The sequence below is a fragment of the Taudactylus pleione genome, unplaced genomic scaffold (genome assembly GCF_031769625.1).
Source record: "Taudactylus pleione unplaced genomic scaffold, aTauple2 ptg000437l, whole genome shotgun sequence".
NCBI classification, from domain to species: Eukaryota; Metazoa; Chordata; class Amphibia; order Anura; family Myobatrachidae; genus Taudactylus; species Taudactylus pleione.
In genome coordinates, this window is record NW_028284839.1 from 5,547,501 (window position 1) to 5,566,297 (window position 18,797).

Here is an 18,797-nt window from a genome sequence, read left to right on the forward strand (position 1 = left end):
AAGACCCAGTACTTCATCAAGGCCTTACAGCTTCCACTTCATGCTCTTTCCTTCCTATTTACCCCAGCTGTGTCACACCTGCCTGTCTGCCCCTCCCTTTTAAAATGTAAGCTCTCATTAGCAGGGACCTCTTCCCTCATGTGCTTCTCCTTACACTTTATGTTCTCTGTAAGGCGCTACGGAAGCGATGTGCGGCGGTTCTCTGATCTCCAGCTACCCCTGGTTATTGTGAGAAAGATGCATGCACAGCACTGGTATGCATAGTTGCTGGGAGCCAGGACTCGGGCTGTGGCCTGAGAACCAGGGTCCGGTATATAATGCAGCTGGGGGAGGCCTGGCTGCTGCTCATTATGTATAGTGTAACAGTCTCTTTTGCAGGGGATATAGGGTCTCATTCAGACCCGGTTGCAAGCGCCGATGCGCTCGCAACCGGGTCGATGGTTAGCCGTGCGCAGCGGCCAACTGCGCGTGCGCAAGCCCCGGAGCGAGAGAGAAAGACTGAGCTAAATAAATGACAGCTATAAGCTGATTGGTTGCTAATATGGTTTTCTCCTGTCCTGGAATCATCCTGGATTTGGAAGCAACTTGCTGCAGAAAGTATTGATTCAATACGGGATGCAGTTTGTCCCGGGTGCCGTCACTGCGTTCTGGAGGCACAGCCACTGTCACCCTGCCAGCGCCATCTGTTAGAGTTCTGCTTCGCTCTGCCTATAGGGACCCAGCAGCTCTCCATGCTATGCAGTGGTGTGTGTCTTGACGCCATCATGCCACACCTCCGAAAGAAAGAAGAGCGCGTAGAGGAGCATGCAGCACGCTGTTAGAGAAGAAGGTGAGTTGTGGAGGGGGTTGGCTCTTGAGGTGACAAAGGAGGCTGGGGTGACAGGGGGCAGGAGGCTGGGTGATAGTTGGCAGGAGGCTGGGGTGACAGGGGGCGGGAGGCTAGGGTGACAGGGGCGGGAGGCTGGGGTGACATGGGGCGGAGGCTGGGGTGATGGAGCGGAGGCTGAGGTGAGGGGGCGGGAAGCTGGAGTGAGGGGGCAGGAGGTTGGGGTGACAGGGGGCAGGAGGCTGGGGCGACAGTCAGAATGAGGCTGGAGTGACAGGGGGAAGGAGGCTGGAGTGACAAGGGGCAGGAGGTATGAGTGACTTGGCAAGAGGCTGGGGTTACGGGCAAGAGGCTGGGGTGACAGATGAAAGGGGGCTGGAGTGAGGGGGCAGGAGGTTTGAGTGACTTGGCAAGAGGCTGGGGTGACAGGGGGAAGGGGGCTGTAGTGACAGGGGGCAGAAGGCCGGAGTGACATGGGGAAAGAGGCTGGAGTGACGGGGCTGGAGTGACTGGGGTCAGAAGGCTGGAGTGACCGGGGGAAGGAGGCTGTAGTGACAGGGGGCAGAAGGCTGGAGTGACTCTTGGCCTGGGCTTGTTGGAGTGGCCCGTCAGTTGCTAGTAACCACTTCTATACTTTCTCTCTCCAAGGCTTGGTACCTATACCCTTGGGTCAAATATAATTTTTGTGTAGTTGGGAACAGTGTTGCAGATCTGGTCTGTGAGTAAACCAGCCTACTAGCCACTATTAGCCATGTATACATTTCCTACCTCCATTATCTCTGTTGTTGGTGTGTCTTGTAGCATTCGCTGTTGATGCCCTCAATGAATTAGGGTCTCTACAACATACCTCCAAACTGTCCCGATTATAGTAGACCTCCAAAGGGGTGGAGCTTTTTCACCCCTTTCAAGCTCCATGAATCGAGAGCATGGGGAACTAATTGTCAGGCCCGTAATTAGGGTAGAGCGACCAGTGCCATGGCACAGGGCACCGCAGGGCAGGGGGCGCTGTTTGGGCCTGTCACTTTTCCTGTTTATTATCATTCTCACTTGTAGCTTCCTCTTTTATCCCCAGCATCACCTGGCCTCCCCTATCTCTTCCCTGGCCCTTCCCCATGAAGACATGGCCTTTTGTCAGGTGCACTATTTTATGTCCCTATTTAAAAAATGGGGAAGGGGAGCGCCAATGCTCTCTCTGGCACAGGGCACCAAAAAGTCTAGTTAAGGCTCTGCTAATTGTTACAAATATTTTGGTGTTTTTAGCCATTAAGTTGGGTTGTTATGTGTGATTAGATATTATTATATCTTTGCATATTAATCTGTGTGATAATGTCTCTTTTTATCTCTAGTGCTATAAATTCTCAGACAAAGAACGGTGCCACACCCCTCTACTTAGCCTGTCAAGAAGGATACTTGGAAGTTATCCAGTATTTGGTGAAGGACTGTGGGGCTGATCCTCACATAAGAGCCGCCGATGGCATGACCCCTTTGCATGCAGCTGCCCAGATGGGTCACAGTACAGTTATCGTTTGGTTGGTAAGTGGAATAAGTGTGTCTGATGGCTCACTTTCTGTACTTATAGATGTTCCAGGTTTTATCCTCTGTAGGAAGCTGCTGCTGATCTGAGACATTTCATCATCACTAGGGGATATCTACTGATTAAATGGCAGTGATTAAATTAAATGTTAGTGTTCTTATATCGATTACTTTAGGGGCGTAGCCAGAGGTATGGGGGCCCCATTGCAAAATTTTCTCCAACTACGCCTGCCCCCCGCACCCACCCCCACACTAATCACCACCTCCTGAGCACGGCGTGCCGCGCCATCTCTCCTCACTGAACTTACTGAAGCTGGGAGGAGGCGTGGCCTTGGTCCGGGAATTTCATCATAGCCACGCCTCCTCCCAGCTTTTAAGAAAGTCTATGTAATTTTTAATCAGACGCTGGAAGCGAGCCAATCGGGACATCGCCGAGCAACAGCCGCTGCTGATTGGTTTCTGGTCCACGAGTTCCTATTGGCTCGCGACCATCTCCTGATTAAAAATAACATTGGCGCTTTACATGACTATAGAGGGAGCAGGGGTTTGCTTGCTGGGCCAGAGGGCCCCTTAAACCGCCGTGCCCCGTAGCGAGCGCACCCCTTGCACCCTCTATAGTCACGCCAGTGATTATACTCCTTCTGTAGAAAACATTTAGTAATTGTCAATTGCTATTTGGAGCCTTTCACCCATGTGTTAATAAAAGTATTTTGAACAAAACCATACACCTTAGTTATAATGGGTAAACATTCCCTCGTTGTGACCAATGCTCCTCCGACCAGGCACAGCAATCAAGGCCGCAGTTTCAGCCTCCATGTTGTCTGTTCGTGTGCGAATGCTGTGTACATACTTATTTCTGCTTCTGAATGGTATAAATATCTTGTGTTTCCTCTCATACAGATGAGTTTTACAGATATAAGTCTTTCTGATCGCGACGCTGATGGAGCAACAGCCATGCATTTTGCTGCCAGCCGAGGTCATGCCAAGGTGCTAAGTTGGCTCTTTCTCCATGGGGGTGATATGAGCACGGATAACTTTGGAGGAACCCCGCTACACGACGCAGCGGAGAACGGAGAGCTTGAGGTTTTTTCTTTTCTTTATCATTTAGATTTCATGTCGTCCATAGTAATGAAATATTACCAGAGAATATATTACCAGAGAAAATGAATTGGTCTCCACTGTCTATAGAGCAAATGCTTTGGCCTAATAATGTCAGTTGTATGAAATTCCTGCTAATTTCAGGGGTCTTAAGAGTCTTGGTCAGTGTGCCAGGATCAGGGGATTGAGCGTTTCACTGCGCGGAGCTGTGCAGGGGGTGCTCCGGTTAGTATGTCCGCCCTCCTATCCTCTCTGGAGCTTCCAGGTATCCGCATTTCAGTGGAAGGGCGTTGCTCCGCCTGCTGCAGCTGCTCGCGCTCCACGTCTGTATGCAACGTCCTCAGCTAGCATCTCTTTCCATAGAAACAAGGTTCATGGGAGCGAGATCCAGAAGTGATGTGTACGGGAGAATATACAGAACCAGAGCGTAAGCTGCAAAATCCTTCAGTGTAGAGTCCCTTTCTCAGTATAATGATGAGCATTTCAGTTGCTAGGAAAGGGCCCAGCAGGCACTCTACATAATATGGGTAATACAGATGTGTTTTCATACACCTTTGCTCAAGGAGCGCCAAATAGTCCCTCCTAGCGCGTCAGGGTTCTTGCGACTGAGCCGTGGCATGCGTCCTTTTTTTCTCAAAAGTTGCTTCTTGTGCCGCTGAAATGTCAAGAAGTGACAAAACTACTTTGCTAGTGTACACTGAGCATAGAGGCTTACGGTGCTTGTACATCCGTGTGTGATAAAGCTATTCCTCCCACCATGTTGTGTTGTGCTGAATATGCCACTTTATATACCTTTTATATAATTCCTCTAGCAACTTGGCATCCCTGGTACACCGCGAGTGGCTTTGTATGCGGCTATGATGTGACTAAGATGCAATATTTAGGGAGAATGTACGCTGCGCTACCTCTGCCTTAGCGCCTCAGTTGCACTGTACGGCGTGAAGATGCCGGGTGTACGAGGACACATCTGTACGTTATGTTAGTTTGCCATAAAACACGTTTATGCATCATCCCAGCTGCAAGCACTGATTTGCAAATTCACAGCCAAAGCTCTTAGGCCCTCATTCAGAGCCGCTCGCTATTTGCGGTCGTTCGTTATAAAACAAGGGGTGGCTATTCAAATGAACCGTTCGCTAATTGCGGTCTGTTCACGCCTCTAAGTCTGAACGAGCGAACAAAACTTGCGGTTGTAATTTTGAAAAATACGCCCCCTTGCCGTTTGCACCATACGTCATGTCCGTTATTTATTAGATTAATCGAGTACATCGTACAGCGTATGAACTGCTTGCTATTCTTGTGGCTGGTTTTTTCAACCGCTATTTTGCGAGCAGTTCGGAGTGAAAAAAAACCAAGTGACGTGGTCAATGACGCTGCTGTATTAATTATGCACTCCCTTAAAACGCCCGTTTTGACCATTAAGCGCGCCTGCGATCTAATTCCACCCCCCCGTTTTCAAGCACCTTCCCCTGTTACCACCCACATACGCCTCCTTCTGTCACTCAAAATAGCAGGCATTCGCTATATAGCGAACAAACTATTTTCGCCCGCACTGACTGGTTTGCGCATGCGTATTAAAATCCGTATGCATGCGCAGATGTGCGAACATCGGTCAGAACGAACGAGCGGCCGCTTACGAGCGGCTCTGAATCAGGGCCTTAGTCCGTGGGGGAGATGTACTAAGCTCTGGGAAGTGATAAAGTGGAGAGTGATAAACTGCCAGCCACTCAGCTCCTAACTGTCATGTTACAGGCTGTGTTTGAAAAATGACAGTTGGGAGCTGATTGGCTGGTACCTTATCACTCTCCACTTTATCACTTTTCAGAGCTTCATCTGGCTCCGTATCACAGTTATGCATCTGTTACAGTTTTTTTTTATTGGGAATTAGAAGGATATTATAAGTCACCAAGAAGTTCCGTGACCATATAAAGGTACAAGTCACAGACCGAGGGTTTTCTGTATAGGTCATGAATTTCTGGGGTGACTTTTAATATCACACTGTTAGTAACTCATTTACTAAGCATTATATATATATATATATATATTATATATAATATGTGTTATCTCTGTTTGAATTGCAGTGCTGTCAGATCCTTGTGGTGAATGGTGTTAAGCTTGGACTCAAAGATCATGACGGGTACACAGCTGCAGACCTGGCAGAATATAATGGACACATGCATTGTGCTAAATATCTAAGGACGGTGGAAAATATGGTAATGGTTTTATTGAAGGTTTTCCTGTCCTTTGTTCCATGCAGTGTACTGTCAGGAACTCGTTTGTTTAATCCACTCAGAGCTGCCTGAAAAGACAACAGAACCGGCTTGTGTTACTGCGCTTTGCTAAATACTGACTTTATTTTCCCATAAAAATAATGTAGGAAGCGTTATTGGATAGAGGAACATGGATATGTCCATTCCTTGATTTAGTTACGCGTACAGATGTGTCCTCAGACATCTCGGTTCGCCAGGTCCCATGCGATTTGGTTTCAACAGAACCGACTTTCTCTTTCATCCACTAGGGGACACTGGAGTTGCTTACGCTGGGGTATAGAGGCGTGGATAACTGGAGCCGGCACTTTAAATAATTTAGAAGTGTGAAGCTCCTCCCCCTCTATGCCCCATCAGCCCTCAGTTTAGAAAATGTGCCTATGGAGCTGGTCACAATCTGCTGTGCTCCAGCAATACATTTATTTTATTTTATGATTTTAATAGCATCTTTTACACTTTATTGGTACCCTTCGCCACCTCTTGAAAGGTGGAGTCCGGGTACCTGGCGCCCTGTTATACAGGAAGGAGTGCACAGTGCTTATTAAAAAAGCAACTGACAGCTCCTTATCGCCACACAGCACTTCTACAAGCACTGAGGACAAGACAGTGTGAGAAGCAGGAGTGCTGTTATCAGAGAGGCCATCCAAGGGACGCAGTGAGTACATTAGCTGCGCATCCCCCGGCTCCTGTCCTCGCTGCCGACGCTGGCTTCAGAGCATAGCGCTATAGCGCTGCTCTATATTACATACTCCCTCCTTCCCTCTCCCCGCTGGCACCCGCGCATAGCGCTCCTACTCAGCAGGGCTTCACAGGGGGAGGTGAAAGCTCCAGCGCGACTGCCATTTTCAGAGCCCTTATGGCATGAAGAAGGGGGGCGGAGCCTAACAGCGCGGGCTCTCTGTCTCCATTCAGAGCGGCAGCGGCTGTTAGAACAGCGTGGCTGCCGTTTCACATGTGTCTGACTGCAGCTCTCCAATTTAGGAAGAGTTTAGAGTGTAGCAGCACTACTACAGAAGGGCTGGTTCTCCTGATTGCATTCCTGGGAGCCTGTGAGCACAGGGGAGAGTACAGCATGGAAACAATTCTGTGGGAAGGGAGTTGTGTGATCTCCTCCTCTGTTTCCCAAACTAGCCTTCTGTCTTCTATATCTGTCCCTCTGTATGGGTGACTATGGTTGAATGCCAAACTCTTTCCAAAGATGTTTGTTCAGACTGTACAAGCATGTTATGTGATGTTTGTTTAGTAATCTATCACCTGTGGCATGGTAGGAGTGATGGCTGATTTAACGTCACAGTTGGCTGAGGCTCGCACCTCCCAGGGTGTCAGGGTTAACCAAGTCTCTAGACACCCTGGTACAGGTTATAGTTACCGCTGTTTCTACTCCCTCCACTTCCTACGAATAACACCCCCTAACGACTGTTCTCCAGTCAGTGAGGGTCTGACAAGGAAATCCTCACAACAGAGGATACTAAGGAACGTGAATGGAGGAAGTTTGTATAATGACGGTATGCCTCAAGATTTTCTCTGCCTTTTGGCTAAGATCAAGTGGAAAAGGGCTGCAATAAACAGGCAAACAGATCAAGAGAGTCCCATTTAGTATCTGTTCTTATAGGTTTAATATCTGATACGCCCCCTATCTGTGGGCCATATATAGAGTCTGCCTCTGCTGGGGTGGAATTCTTATTTCTGGCGGTCAAGCAGGTATTTAATCTACCTGTGGATATAGTTCCTGCATCCCAGGAGTGTGTATTATTTCAGTACGTTACTCCCTGTGTCAGGGTCGGAACAGCAGTACTCAGTTAGCCTGGAACTATTACAATGTAATTGGACGCTACCTATCTTCTCAGTGACCAACAAAAAGGGTCGTCTGTTTTTCAGTTTTCGCGGCCCTAGGGACACTTCACCCTGAACACGCCTGATCTCGGAGGGTCAGGCCTGGTTAATGGGAGACTGCCTGGGAATACCAGGTGCTGTAGGCTAAAATTTTCTGGAATCAACCATATAAGAGGTTCCAAATTCCTCATCGGTTCCTGTTCAGCTACCTATTTCCGTCATCCATGATAGAAGAGGGGGAAACATCTCCCCCTGTTGACGCATCTGCTCACTGTCCCTTTAAGAAAACTACACTCCCAGTACGGGCTGCCTCATTGTTGAGGGACCCATCTGATTGCAAGTTGGAGTCAACGCTGCATTCTATTTATACTGCAACGGGAGTTTAACTTAGACCTATGCTAGTTACCGCCTGGGTTAACAAGGCTATGATTTGCTGGGCTGACCAGTTGATTGCGTTAATCAGGTACTTCCAGGGCACAGTTACGTTCTTCTGGCAGAACACATCGTGAGTCTGCAGTTTACCTGGGAGAAGCTTCTAAGGAGCTCTCATATCTGCTTCTGCTATTTCGAACTGCTGAACCCTCTGGTTGTGCGCTTGGTAACCGGATGCAGAATCCAAGCGTGCGGTGAAGGGTTTACCATTCACTGGTGACATGCTTTTTGGCCCGGAATTGGGCAGATGGATATCCCAACAAGTTTGGAACTAGACCTTTTCAGATCAGTGGATTCACAGACTGATTTCCCTACGGTAACAAATAGACTTCGAAGTCCCCCCTCATCTCGGTACTTCCCTACACGTCTGCCAATACCTGCAGACAGGGCCAGGGTTCTACGGGAGGCTATCCAGTCTCTACTCCGATCCTCGGTGCTAATTCTGGTTCCAGAACATCAACGAGGTATGGGGTTTGTACTCAAACCTGTTTGTAGTACCAAATCCGGATGGATCGGTTTAGGACCTCTAGTCCTTTAAAACCTGTATCTTAAGATTTATATCGTTTCAACATCGTTTCAACATGCAGTCCATCATTGTGTGGTTGAAACCAGGGGAGTTTCTATTATCCCTGGATATCAAGGACTATCTCCATGTTCCCTTTTGGGAACCACATCAAACCTTCCCACGTTTTGCCGTATTGCAGGATCACTACCAGTTTCGGGCATTGCCGTTCGGGTTATCCTCGGCTTCCCGCATTTTAACCAATCTCATGTCAGTCATGCTTGCTCTCCTTTGGTCATCGGGAGTAAACATAATCCCCTATTTGGACGACTTGTTCCTCAAGGCTCCATCGGTATCCCTTCTAACAAACCATGCCTTACTGACATATCACATTCTAATCCAACACGGTTGGATAATCAACTTCAAGAAGGGAGCAGTAGAAAGACGGTGTCCCTAATTCTTTGTCTGCGTCTCTTAGGGAAGATGGTAGCTGCCTTCGAGGCACTACAGTTTGGACCGATCCACTCCAGGGTGTTTCAGCTGGACCTGTTGTCACAAGGGTCAGGGTCTCCTCTGCTTCTACAGCGACAAATCCGTCTGAGCCAGGTTACCAGAGTGGCCCTCTGGTGGACACAATACAACAGTCTTTTAACGGGCCGAACATTCGGTATGGTTCTGGATCATCGTAACAACGCATGCCAGTCTTCGAGGATGAGGAGCAGTAGTCCTCGATTTTCACTTTCAGGGTCGATGGTCCCCTCTGGATCAGAAGTGACCCATAAATGTGTTGGAACTCAGAGCGATCTACTATGCTCTGATAGAAGCAACAGAGTTGCAAAAGACTCGTCGGTAAGAGTTCAGTCCGACAATGCTACGGCCGTCGCTTACATCAACCGCCAGGGCGGGACTGGTAGTCGCATGGCCATGCGAGTAGTATCTCAGATTCTCCGGTGGGCCGAGAAGAAGTCAGTGATCCTGTCGGTGGTATTCATCCAGGGTGTGGACCACTGGGAAGCAGATTACCTAAGTCGCCAGGATATACATCCCGGGGAATGGAAGATTCATCCAAACGTGTTCAACGCGCTGATACGTCGATGGTGTTTTCAGGTGGACCTCATGGAGTCATGATTGAATCTTCAACTCCCACTATGGGGCATATTCAATTACCCGCAGGACCTCTGCCGCGAATAATTGATGGGTGAAAGTCCCGCGGCGCGGGGTAAAGCTATTCAATAGAATAGCTTTTTCCCCGCGTCCAAAAAACAGGACTTCCACGCGAGAACACACTGATTCCGCGAGAACTGCGGAATCAGTGTGTTAATATTGCTTGCGCGAGGCCGAATAGGGCGGCCTCACGCTGATTTTACCTCGTACCTACATGAGGTGCGAGGTAAAATCAAACAGCGGGGACTCGCGCGCGGGGTCTCAGGGACACCCGCGCGTGAATCCCCGCTAATTGAATCCCGTCAAGCGCGTCAATTAGACGTGGGGTAAATCCCACGGCTAATTGAATATGCCCCTATAAGTGTCAAGAACTCGCGATCCACAGGTGGAGGCAGTAGACACTCGGACAGTTTCATGGATCTACAACTTCGTTTACCTTTTTTCCTCCGATTCCACTTCTTCCTTCTAAAAAAGTAAGAGACATGAGTCAGCCTCTGTCTTTCTCGTAGCACCGAACTGGACTCGGAGTAGTTGGTTCTCAGACCTTCGGTCCCTATTGGTAGACGACCCGTCGCCCCTTCATCTGCGTACGGATCTTCTACAGCAGGGTCCTTTTCGTCCACTCCAATTTAGCGCAACTGCTTTTAACGGGGTGGCTCCTGAAACCGATATCTTTTAATGCAGAAGCATCCCAGACTCTGACTCCCACCATGCTACGCGCCAGGAAGCCAGTTTCGGCTGTGTTTTATCGCATCTGGCGTTCTTATATCGAATGGTGTTCCAATCGGGTCTTCCGTCCGGTTGTCCCGGTTTCTGTTTTTTTTTCTTCAGATGGGACTGGATTCTGGTCTTCACCTTTGAACTTTCAAGGTGCAGGTTCTGCCCTTTCTATTTTCTTTCAACGAAAATTGGCCCTCATTCCTGAGGGCAGACGTTACTTTTGTACCACCGATAGCTCCCTGGTACTTAGCTTTAATTAAGTATTTGTCTTGGAAGAGTGTCCTCCTCCTGGCTCTAGCTTTGGCTCGTAGAGTTTAGTTTTGGGTGCTCTGTCCTATGAGCCACCGTAGCTTGTGTTCCCAGGGTTGGGTCGGCTTTCCGTGTCAATCAGCCTATTGGGTACCGTCTTTGGTGGAGGACTCCGGTAATTCTTCTACTTTGGATGTAGTTAGAGCTCTCCGCGTCCCTCCGCAAGTCGGAGTCGTTTTTTTTTTTTTTTTGTCCTCTATGATGCTGTTTGGAGAGGTTGACCAGCGTCTAAGCAGACGTTGGCACGTTGGATTAGGCTGATTATTCTTCAGGCTTATATCAGTGCTGACTGTCGGCCTCCTACATCCATTCGGCTCATTCCACACGTTCTGTGGGTGCTTCATGGGGGGCCGTTAGGGGCGCCTCCAGGTCACAATTGTGCCGTGCGGCCACTTGGTCTTCAGTTCACACGTGGGTCAAATGTTACAGTTTTGATACGTTTGCTGCTTAGGCATCAAGCTTTGGCCGTCTGGTTCTGCAGGTCCCACAGAGCGCTCCCGCCCGAGGGGAAAACTTTGGGACGTCCCCAGCGTAAGCAACTCCAGTGTCCCCTAGTGGATGAAAGAGAAAATGGGATTTTGGTACCTACCGGTAAATCCTTTTCTCTGATTCTACAGGGGACACTGGACGCCCACCTCTGCGCTCTTAGCCTGCCTGTTCGGTTTGTTCCGTATGTTGTATGCTTTGATTATTGTGTGTTCTTCTCTCCTTTTTTACTCCGCTTGTTCTCCATCTCCTCTCGGTCTTCATTTTCTAAACTGAGGGTTGGTGGGGAATAGAGGGGGAGGAGCTCCACACTTCTAAATTATTTACAGTGCCGGCTCCAGTTATCCACGCCTCTATACTCCAGCGTAAGCAACTCCAGTGTCTCCTGTGGAATCAGAGAAAAGGATTTACCGGTAGGTACCAAAATCCCATTTTTTTCACCTGGAAATGCGTCTTAGTCGCAATGAGATGCGACAAAACTGCTTCACAAACCTGCGCTGATTAATTTGATGTGTGACACTTGTATATCTCTCTGCGACTGAGGGCCTGATTCAGACCCAGACGCTAAGCCGCGATCGCTCGCTGCCAAAAGGGTCCGGGTATGCAAATTCCGCAATCGCACTGTGTGGCGTAAGGACGGCCTCTATGTCTTAGAGAGCGACGGCAGTGAGCGCACACTGGTGTATAAAGACGCTCACTTTTCTTTCTTAACTCACCTCATCTCCAGGAAGTGTCTGATTAATCGGTAACATCGAGAGCCATTGGAGCAGCACGCGGCCCTTGAGGTAGACCCTACCCCACCGCAAGCACTGCGATCAGTTCAGGCTAAAATACAACCAAGTGACGTGTTCAATGACGCTACTTTGCTAATTATGCACACCCATTACACTCCGGTTTGACGCTCAGACACGCCTGCGTTCGCACATCCACTCCCCCGTTCACAAGCACCTTCCCCTGTCACCACCCACAAACGGCACTATCTGTGTGCTAGTCTGTGTACTACGAGCGCACAAATCCCGGCCGCAGTGACTGGTTCGCGCATGCGTACTTTGCGCATACGTATGCGCAGATGTGCGATAATCGCCCCTAGCGAGCGCAGCTTAGTGACCGGGTCTGAATCCGGCCCTGAGTCTGAATCTGTGTACAAAGTGGTACGATGCAGCAGCCGCTGCTTTTTTTTTTTTTTCACGCCAAGTTTCGTTGAGCTTTTTATACAAACACGGGTATATTTGCTAAAGTGAGAGATATTAGAAGTGGAGATGTTGCCCATAGCAACCGATCAGATTCTACTTAACATTTATCTAGCACCTTCTACAAGATAATAGCTAGAATCTGTTTGGTTGCTATGGGCAACATCTCCACTTCTAAAAACTCTCACTTTAGTAAATATAACCCTCAGACTCAGTTTCACACAGATAAACAAGTGTCCCACATCCAATTAATCAGTGCAAGCGGTTTGCCAAATCCGAATGCGGCTAAGCCCATTTTTGGGCAAAAAAGTTGCTACAGCGCTAGGAGCAGTTCACTCAAGCCAGGCGTCTTGCGCCGCATGGCGTATTGAGGCTAGGTGTATGAGGGGACACTGGGCAATGTCAACTCTAAGGGGTTAATCCGATTAGCTGCACAGGGTGTGAATGGCCGTTGCCATGACATTAAGACGCTGGCAATAGCACCACATCTCGCACCCCACGCGGTCTGCTCTCAGCCCGAATTCGCTCAGTTTTCAGGCTGCCGTAAAGTGCACCCACATCCCCTAAATAAACTGCCCTAGTACTAAACTGAAATATGTTCTTATGGAGCGCAAAGTTACAATCTAACGGCTAACCTGAATTCCACTGCAGCTTTGTTGTAAGGTTAGTGTTAGTTTTTCCCTGCCCCCCAACAAACCACTAAACCCACATTAAGCTGGGTGCACGTTAGCCGATATGTAGACTATATGTTGTCCGTTCAGGCTGACACATCGTCGACATCAGCCAGTATTACAATCGCACTGCGATCACGTACGCAGATACAAAGGCATCAGAGTGAGTGACAGGACATCAGCACTTAGGGTTGGTGACGGGGGAGTGGTTGGAGAAACACAGGCGTGTCTGTTTGTCTGTTTTGAACGAAGTTTTCTGGGCGTGCATAAATTAGCCACTGCAACAGCATTCGCAGCTTGAGTTCTCACTGCGTGCGATGAGACTGGGAAATGGCTAATTGGCTGCGCTAATTCGACCACACTTGTGATAAATGGTTTAAAACATGTAATTGTTTATATTGTAAAATAATACTTTTAATTAAACAGCTGCATAATATAAGTATAAAAAACCTAACTAGTCCATGTATATTTCGTACAGTGAGGTAGATTAATGAACATACATGAAGATATATGACAATAGTTTAAAAATAGGGAAAAAGGGAATGAGGAAAAAACACAGAAAATAAGTCCAAATTAAAGTCAGTAAATATATTCAGTTTTCCCGATTAGATTGTAACCTGGCTGAAAGTTAGAACTGTATCTGTTTATAGAGATACTTTGGGCCTGATTCAGAGCCGGACGCAATTAGCGCTCGCTCGTCCTGAAAATAGGGGTGGATATTCAAATGAACCGTTCGCTGTTTGCGGTCTGTTCACGCCTCTAGGTCTGAACGAGCGTACAAAACTTGCGGTCGTTTTTTGGGAAACTACGCCCCCTGGCCGCTCGCATCCTACGTCATGTCCGCTATTTATTAGATTAATCGAGTACATCGAACAGGGTATGAACTGCTTGCTATTCTTGTGGTTGGTTTTTGCTACCACAATTTTGCGAGCAGTTCTGGCTTAAAAAAAAACCAGTGACGTGGTCAATGACGCTGCTGTATTAATTATGCACACCCATAAAACGCCCGTTTTGACCTTTAAGCACGCCTGCGATCGGATCTCCACTCCCCGTTTTCAAGCACCTTCCCCTGTTACCACCCACATACGCCTCTTTCTGTCACTCAAATTAGCAGGCATTCGCTATTTTGCGAGCACATGAATTTCGACCGCACTGACTGGTTCGCGCATGCGTATAACGATCCGTACGCATGCGCAGTAGGGCAACCATCGCTCGGAGCGAACGAGCTACCGCTTACGAGTGGCTCTGAATCAGGCCCTTTGTTTCTTAACAATATTGTGGCTGAGCAACCGTGTTCTATATGTTGCTATAAATGAATATTGGCAACTTGGAGTGAGCTCACCCAATTCAGTTGTGTTGGCTGCTTCTCTCTATGTTCTTCCTTTGTGCTGAGTGACGAAAGGGAAACACCGGGGTTCTCGTGTGAGTAGTGGTGGTTTCCCGTTGACTGCAGTGTATTCCTTGGCTGTGTCCGAGGGTGTAACTGCCATTGGCTTGAACCTTTTGTCCTCTCACAGCGGGATCTCCCGTTCGGAAGGCACAGCTCCGTACCGGCAATGGAAACCTGGCTGTAATCTGCCGCTGGCCGGCTGTACTGGGGCCCCGCTGCTGCAAATACTTGCAGTCAGGAAATGATTGGTACAGTTCCATAGCTGGCAGTGGACACTGCGTGCCGGTTAGCTGATGATGGGGTTCCGCTGCTGTAGATAATTGCGGTCTGGGTGATGATCTTTTTGGTTGATCAGCTCAAAGTGGGTACTGTTGCTTGTGATTAGTGTGATACCACAGATCCTGTAGAGTGCTCAACGTGTTTCTGTGTGTCTACACACCTTCGTCAGGAGCATCTGCGTGCGATGAGAGTTGCAATTTCTGAGACCGGTCAGAGCTGCTGTAATTGGGGTTGATTCAGCAAGGATGGCAATTGTAAAGTGTGCACGCAGGCAGCTTTGCAGTTGCGATCCTTGCAATAATGTAAATGCAGCAGGAGGTGTATGACACCTACTGCTGTATTTGTGATCCTGGCACTGCGACAGAGGTTGCAGGCTGGGATCACCATCGCGACCATCGGTGGTCGATGGCCGCGATGGTGGATGGAGCCGGGGGGCCGGACAGCCTGAGTAAGCCTCAGCTTACTCAGGCTGGCTGGCTTGTGAGCACAGAATACTGCGTACGTCCACGCAGTCTCTGGGCTGGTCACCCCCTGGAAAATGGGGCAGACACGACCCGTTTCCGGGAACTCCCGCCGCCCCCGCACTGCCCCTTAAATGCCTCTGACTGTCAATCAGAGGCAGAGGCATTCAAGGGCTTGCGTGCGATTGAGCAGGACCCATTCTGCACACTCGCAGAATGGGTCCGCAATCTTGTGTGCACTGCTAAATCAAACCCTTTGTGGGTAAGGGTCCGATGTTACTGATGTATACGCAGGATTGCGAGGTCTTACAGATGTGAGAAAGCGGTAGTGGGCGTCTCTATGCTGGCTGAGTAGCTGTAACATTAGCAGATTTTCGCAGCAGAACTGCTTGCGTAATCGCAACTGTGATCGCAATAATGATCCGTAATGAATCAGGCCCAATATTCTCATTTGTGCAGATAAAAATGCTGTGCTGGCATTAGAGGAGATAAAAGCTACTATAATATTGGGGGTCCTATAAAACTGCTCTTTACAAACATTTATAGGTAGACATTTACAGCCGAGTTTGTGATTAATGAGAGACAAAGGGCAAAACTGAACCAAACCAGCGCAGTGGGTAACAAGGTTTATATTAGTACACTGTGCTCCGTTGGTCAAGGTGTTGACATTAGTCCCTTACTCTGATAAAACACCCCCTGCTCATTTTACAGATGTGTTCGAAAAATGACAGTATCTGATGGGCTGGTACTTTATCAGTCTCCACTTTCTCTCCAAGGGACCCATGTATCAAAGTGTATTTGAGGTATAATCCCCCAAAACACCCCTTTTCGGGGTTTTACCTCAAATACGAAGTATCAGAGATGCTATGCATTCCGGATATTGGCCCCCGCAGCTAACGCCATCTGGAGATGGCGTTAGCCGCTGTAGCCTACGGGCTACACCGCGCACTATTAGCTGGTGGAGGGAACTTCCGGAACCCTCCCCGGCTATGGCGGATGTAAATGTGCAGTCCACGGAACTGCACATGTGCACCACCCCCGTCACTTGCCAGCAGCTCCCCGGAGACACCGCAGGTAGGGGCTTGTTTCGGAGCCCGTGTCCCTGCATATGCCGGATGATTCATCCGGCCAAAGAAATCGCTTTTTGCAATGCCAATAGGGGCGTTACTGGCATGCCCTGATTGCATTGTAAAAGCCATCATTTATCGCTTTTGCAACCACAGTTCTGGTACTGGATAGCTCTGATGATAGTCATGCAGCGAGCTCCAATCAGAGGAATGAGATCAAAACTCTATCATACACTTTATACACAAAAATATACTAACACCCATTTTCATGTACCCACAGTTTATCTACAGCAATCATTTTTTCCAAAAAACTCTGCTTTTATGATTATTTTTTTACACTTATGCAGATATGCATATAACAGCCGTTTGACTCAATTTAAGAACCCAAATTACTTTTATCAGGGCTATTAATACACCTATATTGATTTCCAGTGTCTGTTAGGTATTTTATGGGGTACAGAGTAGACTGATTTCCCCAAAATGTGCTGTACTTTTCGCACGTATGTGTTTCTGCGACTTATGTAACAGGATAGGTTGCAAAACGGGAGCGCACATTGCTGAAATACTGGAACATATCGCACCAAAACTGGCGAATCGTGCAAAAACTTCTCCGGCGTTAAGTTTTCGTTTTATCGCGGCTAATTGAATCTGGCCCTTAGTCATACATGCAAAGGTGCACAGACTACTGTGGCTGGCATTGCTTGTACTCCTGTATGTGACTGGGGGCCTAATTCGGAGATGGACGCAATGCAGATTATTACGCAGTTGAACGATTATCAGTGATTTGCCCGGGGCTATCCCCGGCACCCATGGTTTAGTGTAATATAGTTTAGTGTAATATAGAGGTGTAATTATTGTCTTTATCTGTGGTACTACACGTTCCAGCAAGCCTCCCCCGCATGCTGGTACTTGGAGAACCACAAGTACCAGCATGCGAGGCATTACGGGCCCGCTGGTACCTGTACTTCCACAGCCAAAAAAATTACTTAAAAAAACAACACACACACCGTGTCAGTAAAAGTTTCTTATAACATACATGCACATTTCACACTCACTGACACACATACTCACCTAGTATCCCTGATTACATCATGTCCCCTTGTCCAGTAGGATTCCATAGGGGTGCCTATAATAAAAAATCCATACTCACCTCTCCTATGCGATGTTCAGGTCCTCTTCGTCCCATGTAGGCATTCAGGGGGTTAAAAAAAACTGGTGAAAGGTTTTCCATGGCTTTGGCATTCCCCCCCCCCTTCCTCCCTGCTAGAAAGAGTCCGGTGCTGGTTAAGGAAATTACAGGGGACCCCTACTCTTTTTGTCCCGTTTTTCCACAACCAGGGCCGGCTCAGCAAAGCCCTGTGCTGGTTCTTAATATAAAGAGGCCCCCTACGCATTTTGGCCCCTGTATTTTTAGAACCAGGACAGGCTTTATAAAGCCCGGGGCTGGTTATGTTTTTGGGGAGGGGCTGCATGTCTTTTTTTTTTTTTTTTTTTTAAATACAGACAGAAGCAGTAACAAATCTTACTGATCTGTGACTGCTTCTGTATAACTATCACCTTTTAATACTTGTAGGGATGTGCAGGCTCGGATTAGTTTGGATTTTGCCGACAAATTCAGATTTTTCCCGCCAAAACACGGGTCTGAGAAAGAGGCAAAACGTCATCTTTCATGGACAAACATCAACTTTCAAGGACTTTTGTCCAGGAATGATGAAGTTTGTCCATGAAAGATGACGTTTTGCCTCTTTCTCAGACCCGATTTTTGGCGGGAAAATCTGAACTAATCCGAGCCTGCACATCCCTAATTAAAAGGTGTCCGTTTACATAGTCCAAAACTCACCTAAATTCACATATGTAGTAGCCTCAAGCTGAAAAGTTAGCAGGCTATTACATTTGCGAGTAGCAGGAAAACTTGCACTTTTTAAAAGTGCGAGACAGTGCAAGTTTGTACCGTTACCAAAACAGACAACCTATTACATTTGGCCCTTTGTGTTTGCAATATAGTATCTTTTAACAGGGAATTGGTGTAAATGGGTTTTTTTGCTATGATTTATGTATCTACATTTTATTTTGCCCAAAATTATTACAAATCCTTTATATACCATATTTCGGTGTGCAAGAAATTCACTAATGCTGCTTCTGGCACCATTTACGCTAGAAGATGGCATCCGCACTTAGCAGTGCTGCTCCAGTAGGGATGATATGAGGAGAGGAGGCGGCTTCATTGACGAGGAGCTGCAGGGTCATGTGATGAGCTGTCGGGCTTGCAGGGCTGGGGCGTGACGCGGCCAAAGGGGGCGGAGCCCGGTACATGACGCGGCATTGGGGGCATTGTGCAGCCGGGGGCGGAGCCACGATGACGCGATTCAGCGCGAATCGCGTCACCGGCCCCCCTGCTGCCGGGGTTTGTGATTTAAAAGCGTGGGGGGGTTGCGGGCACATCGCCGGGGGCCGGGAGGATTGCCTGCCTTCCCGGGAGGTCGGCAGCGGCACCCGATTTTCGGGAGGCTCCAGACCAAATCGGGAGAGTAGGCAAGTATGGTGTAACAGGGCACAGTCAATCTCTGTTCGT

General features: G+C 48.3%; 1 protein-coding gene across 1 annotated transcript in view; it reads left to right on the forward strand.

Moving 5' to 3' along the window:
• The window catches only part of LOC148505779 (espin-like), a 234,769-nt gene that overhangs the window by 82,757 nt on the left and 133,215 nt on the right, over window positions 1-18,797 (forward strand). The window contains exons 3-5 of the mRNA XM_088447752.1: window positions 2,173-2,359; window positions 3,260-3,442; window positions 5,536-5,667. Coding sequence (XP_088303878.1) covers window positions 2,173-2,359; window positions 3,260-3,442; window positions 5,536-5,667 — 502 coding nt within the window. The remainder of the gene's footprint in view (window positions 1-2,172; window positions 2,360-3,259; window positions 3,443-5,535; window positions 5,668-18,797) is intronic.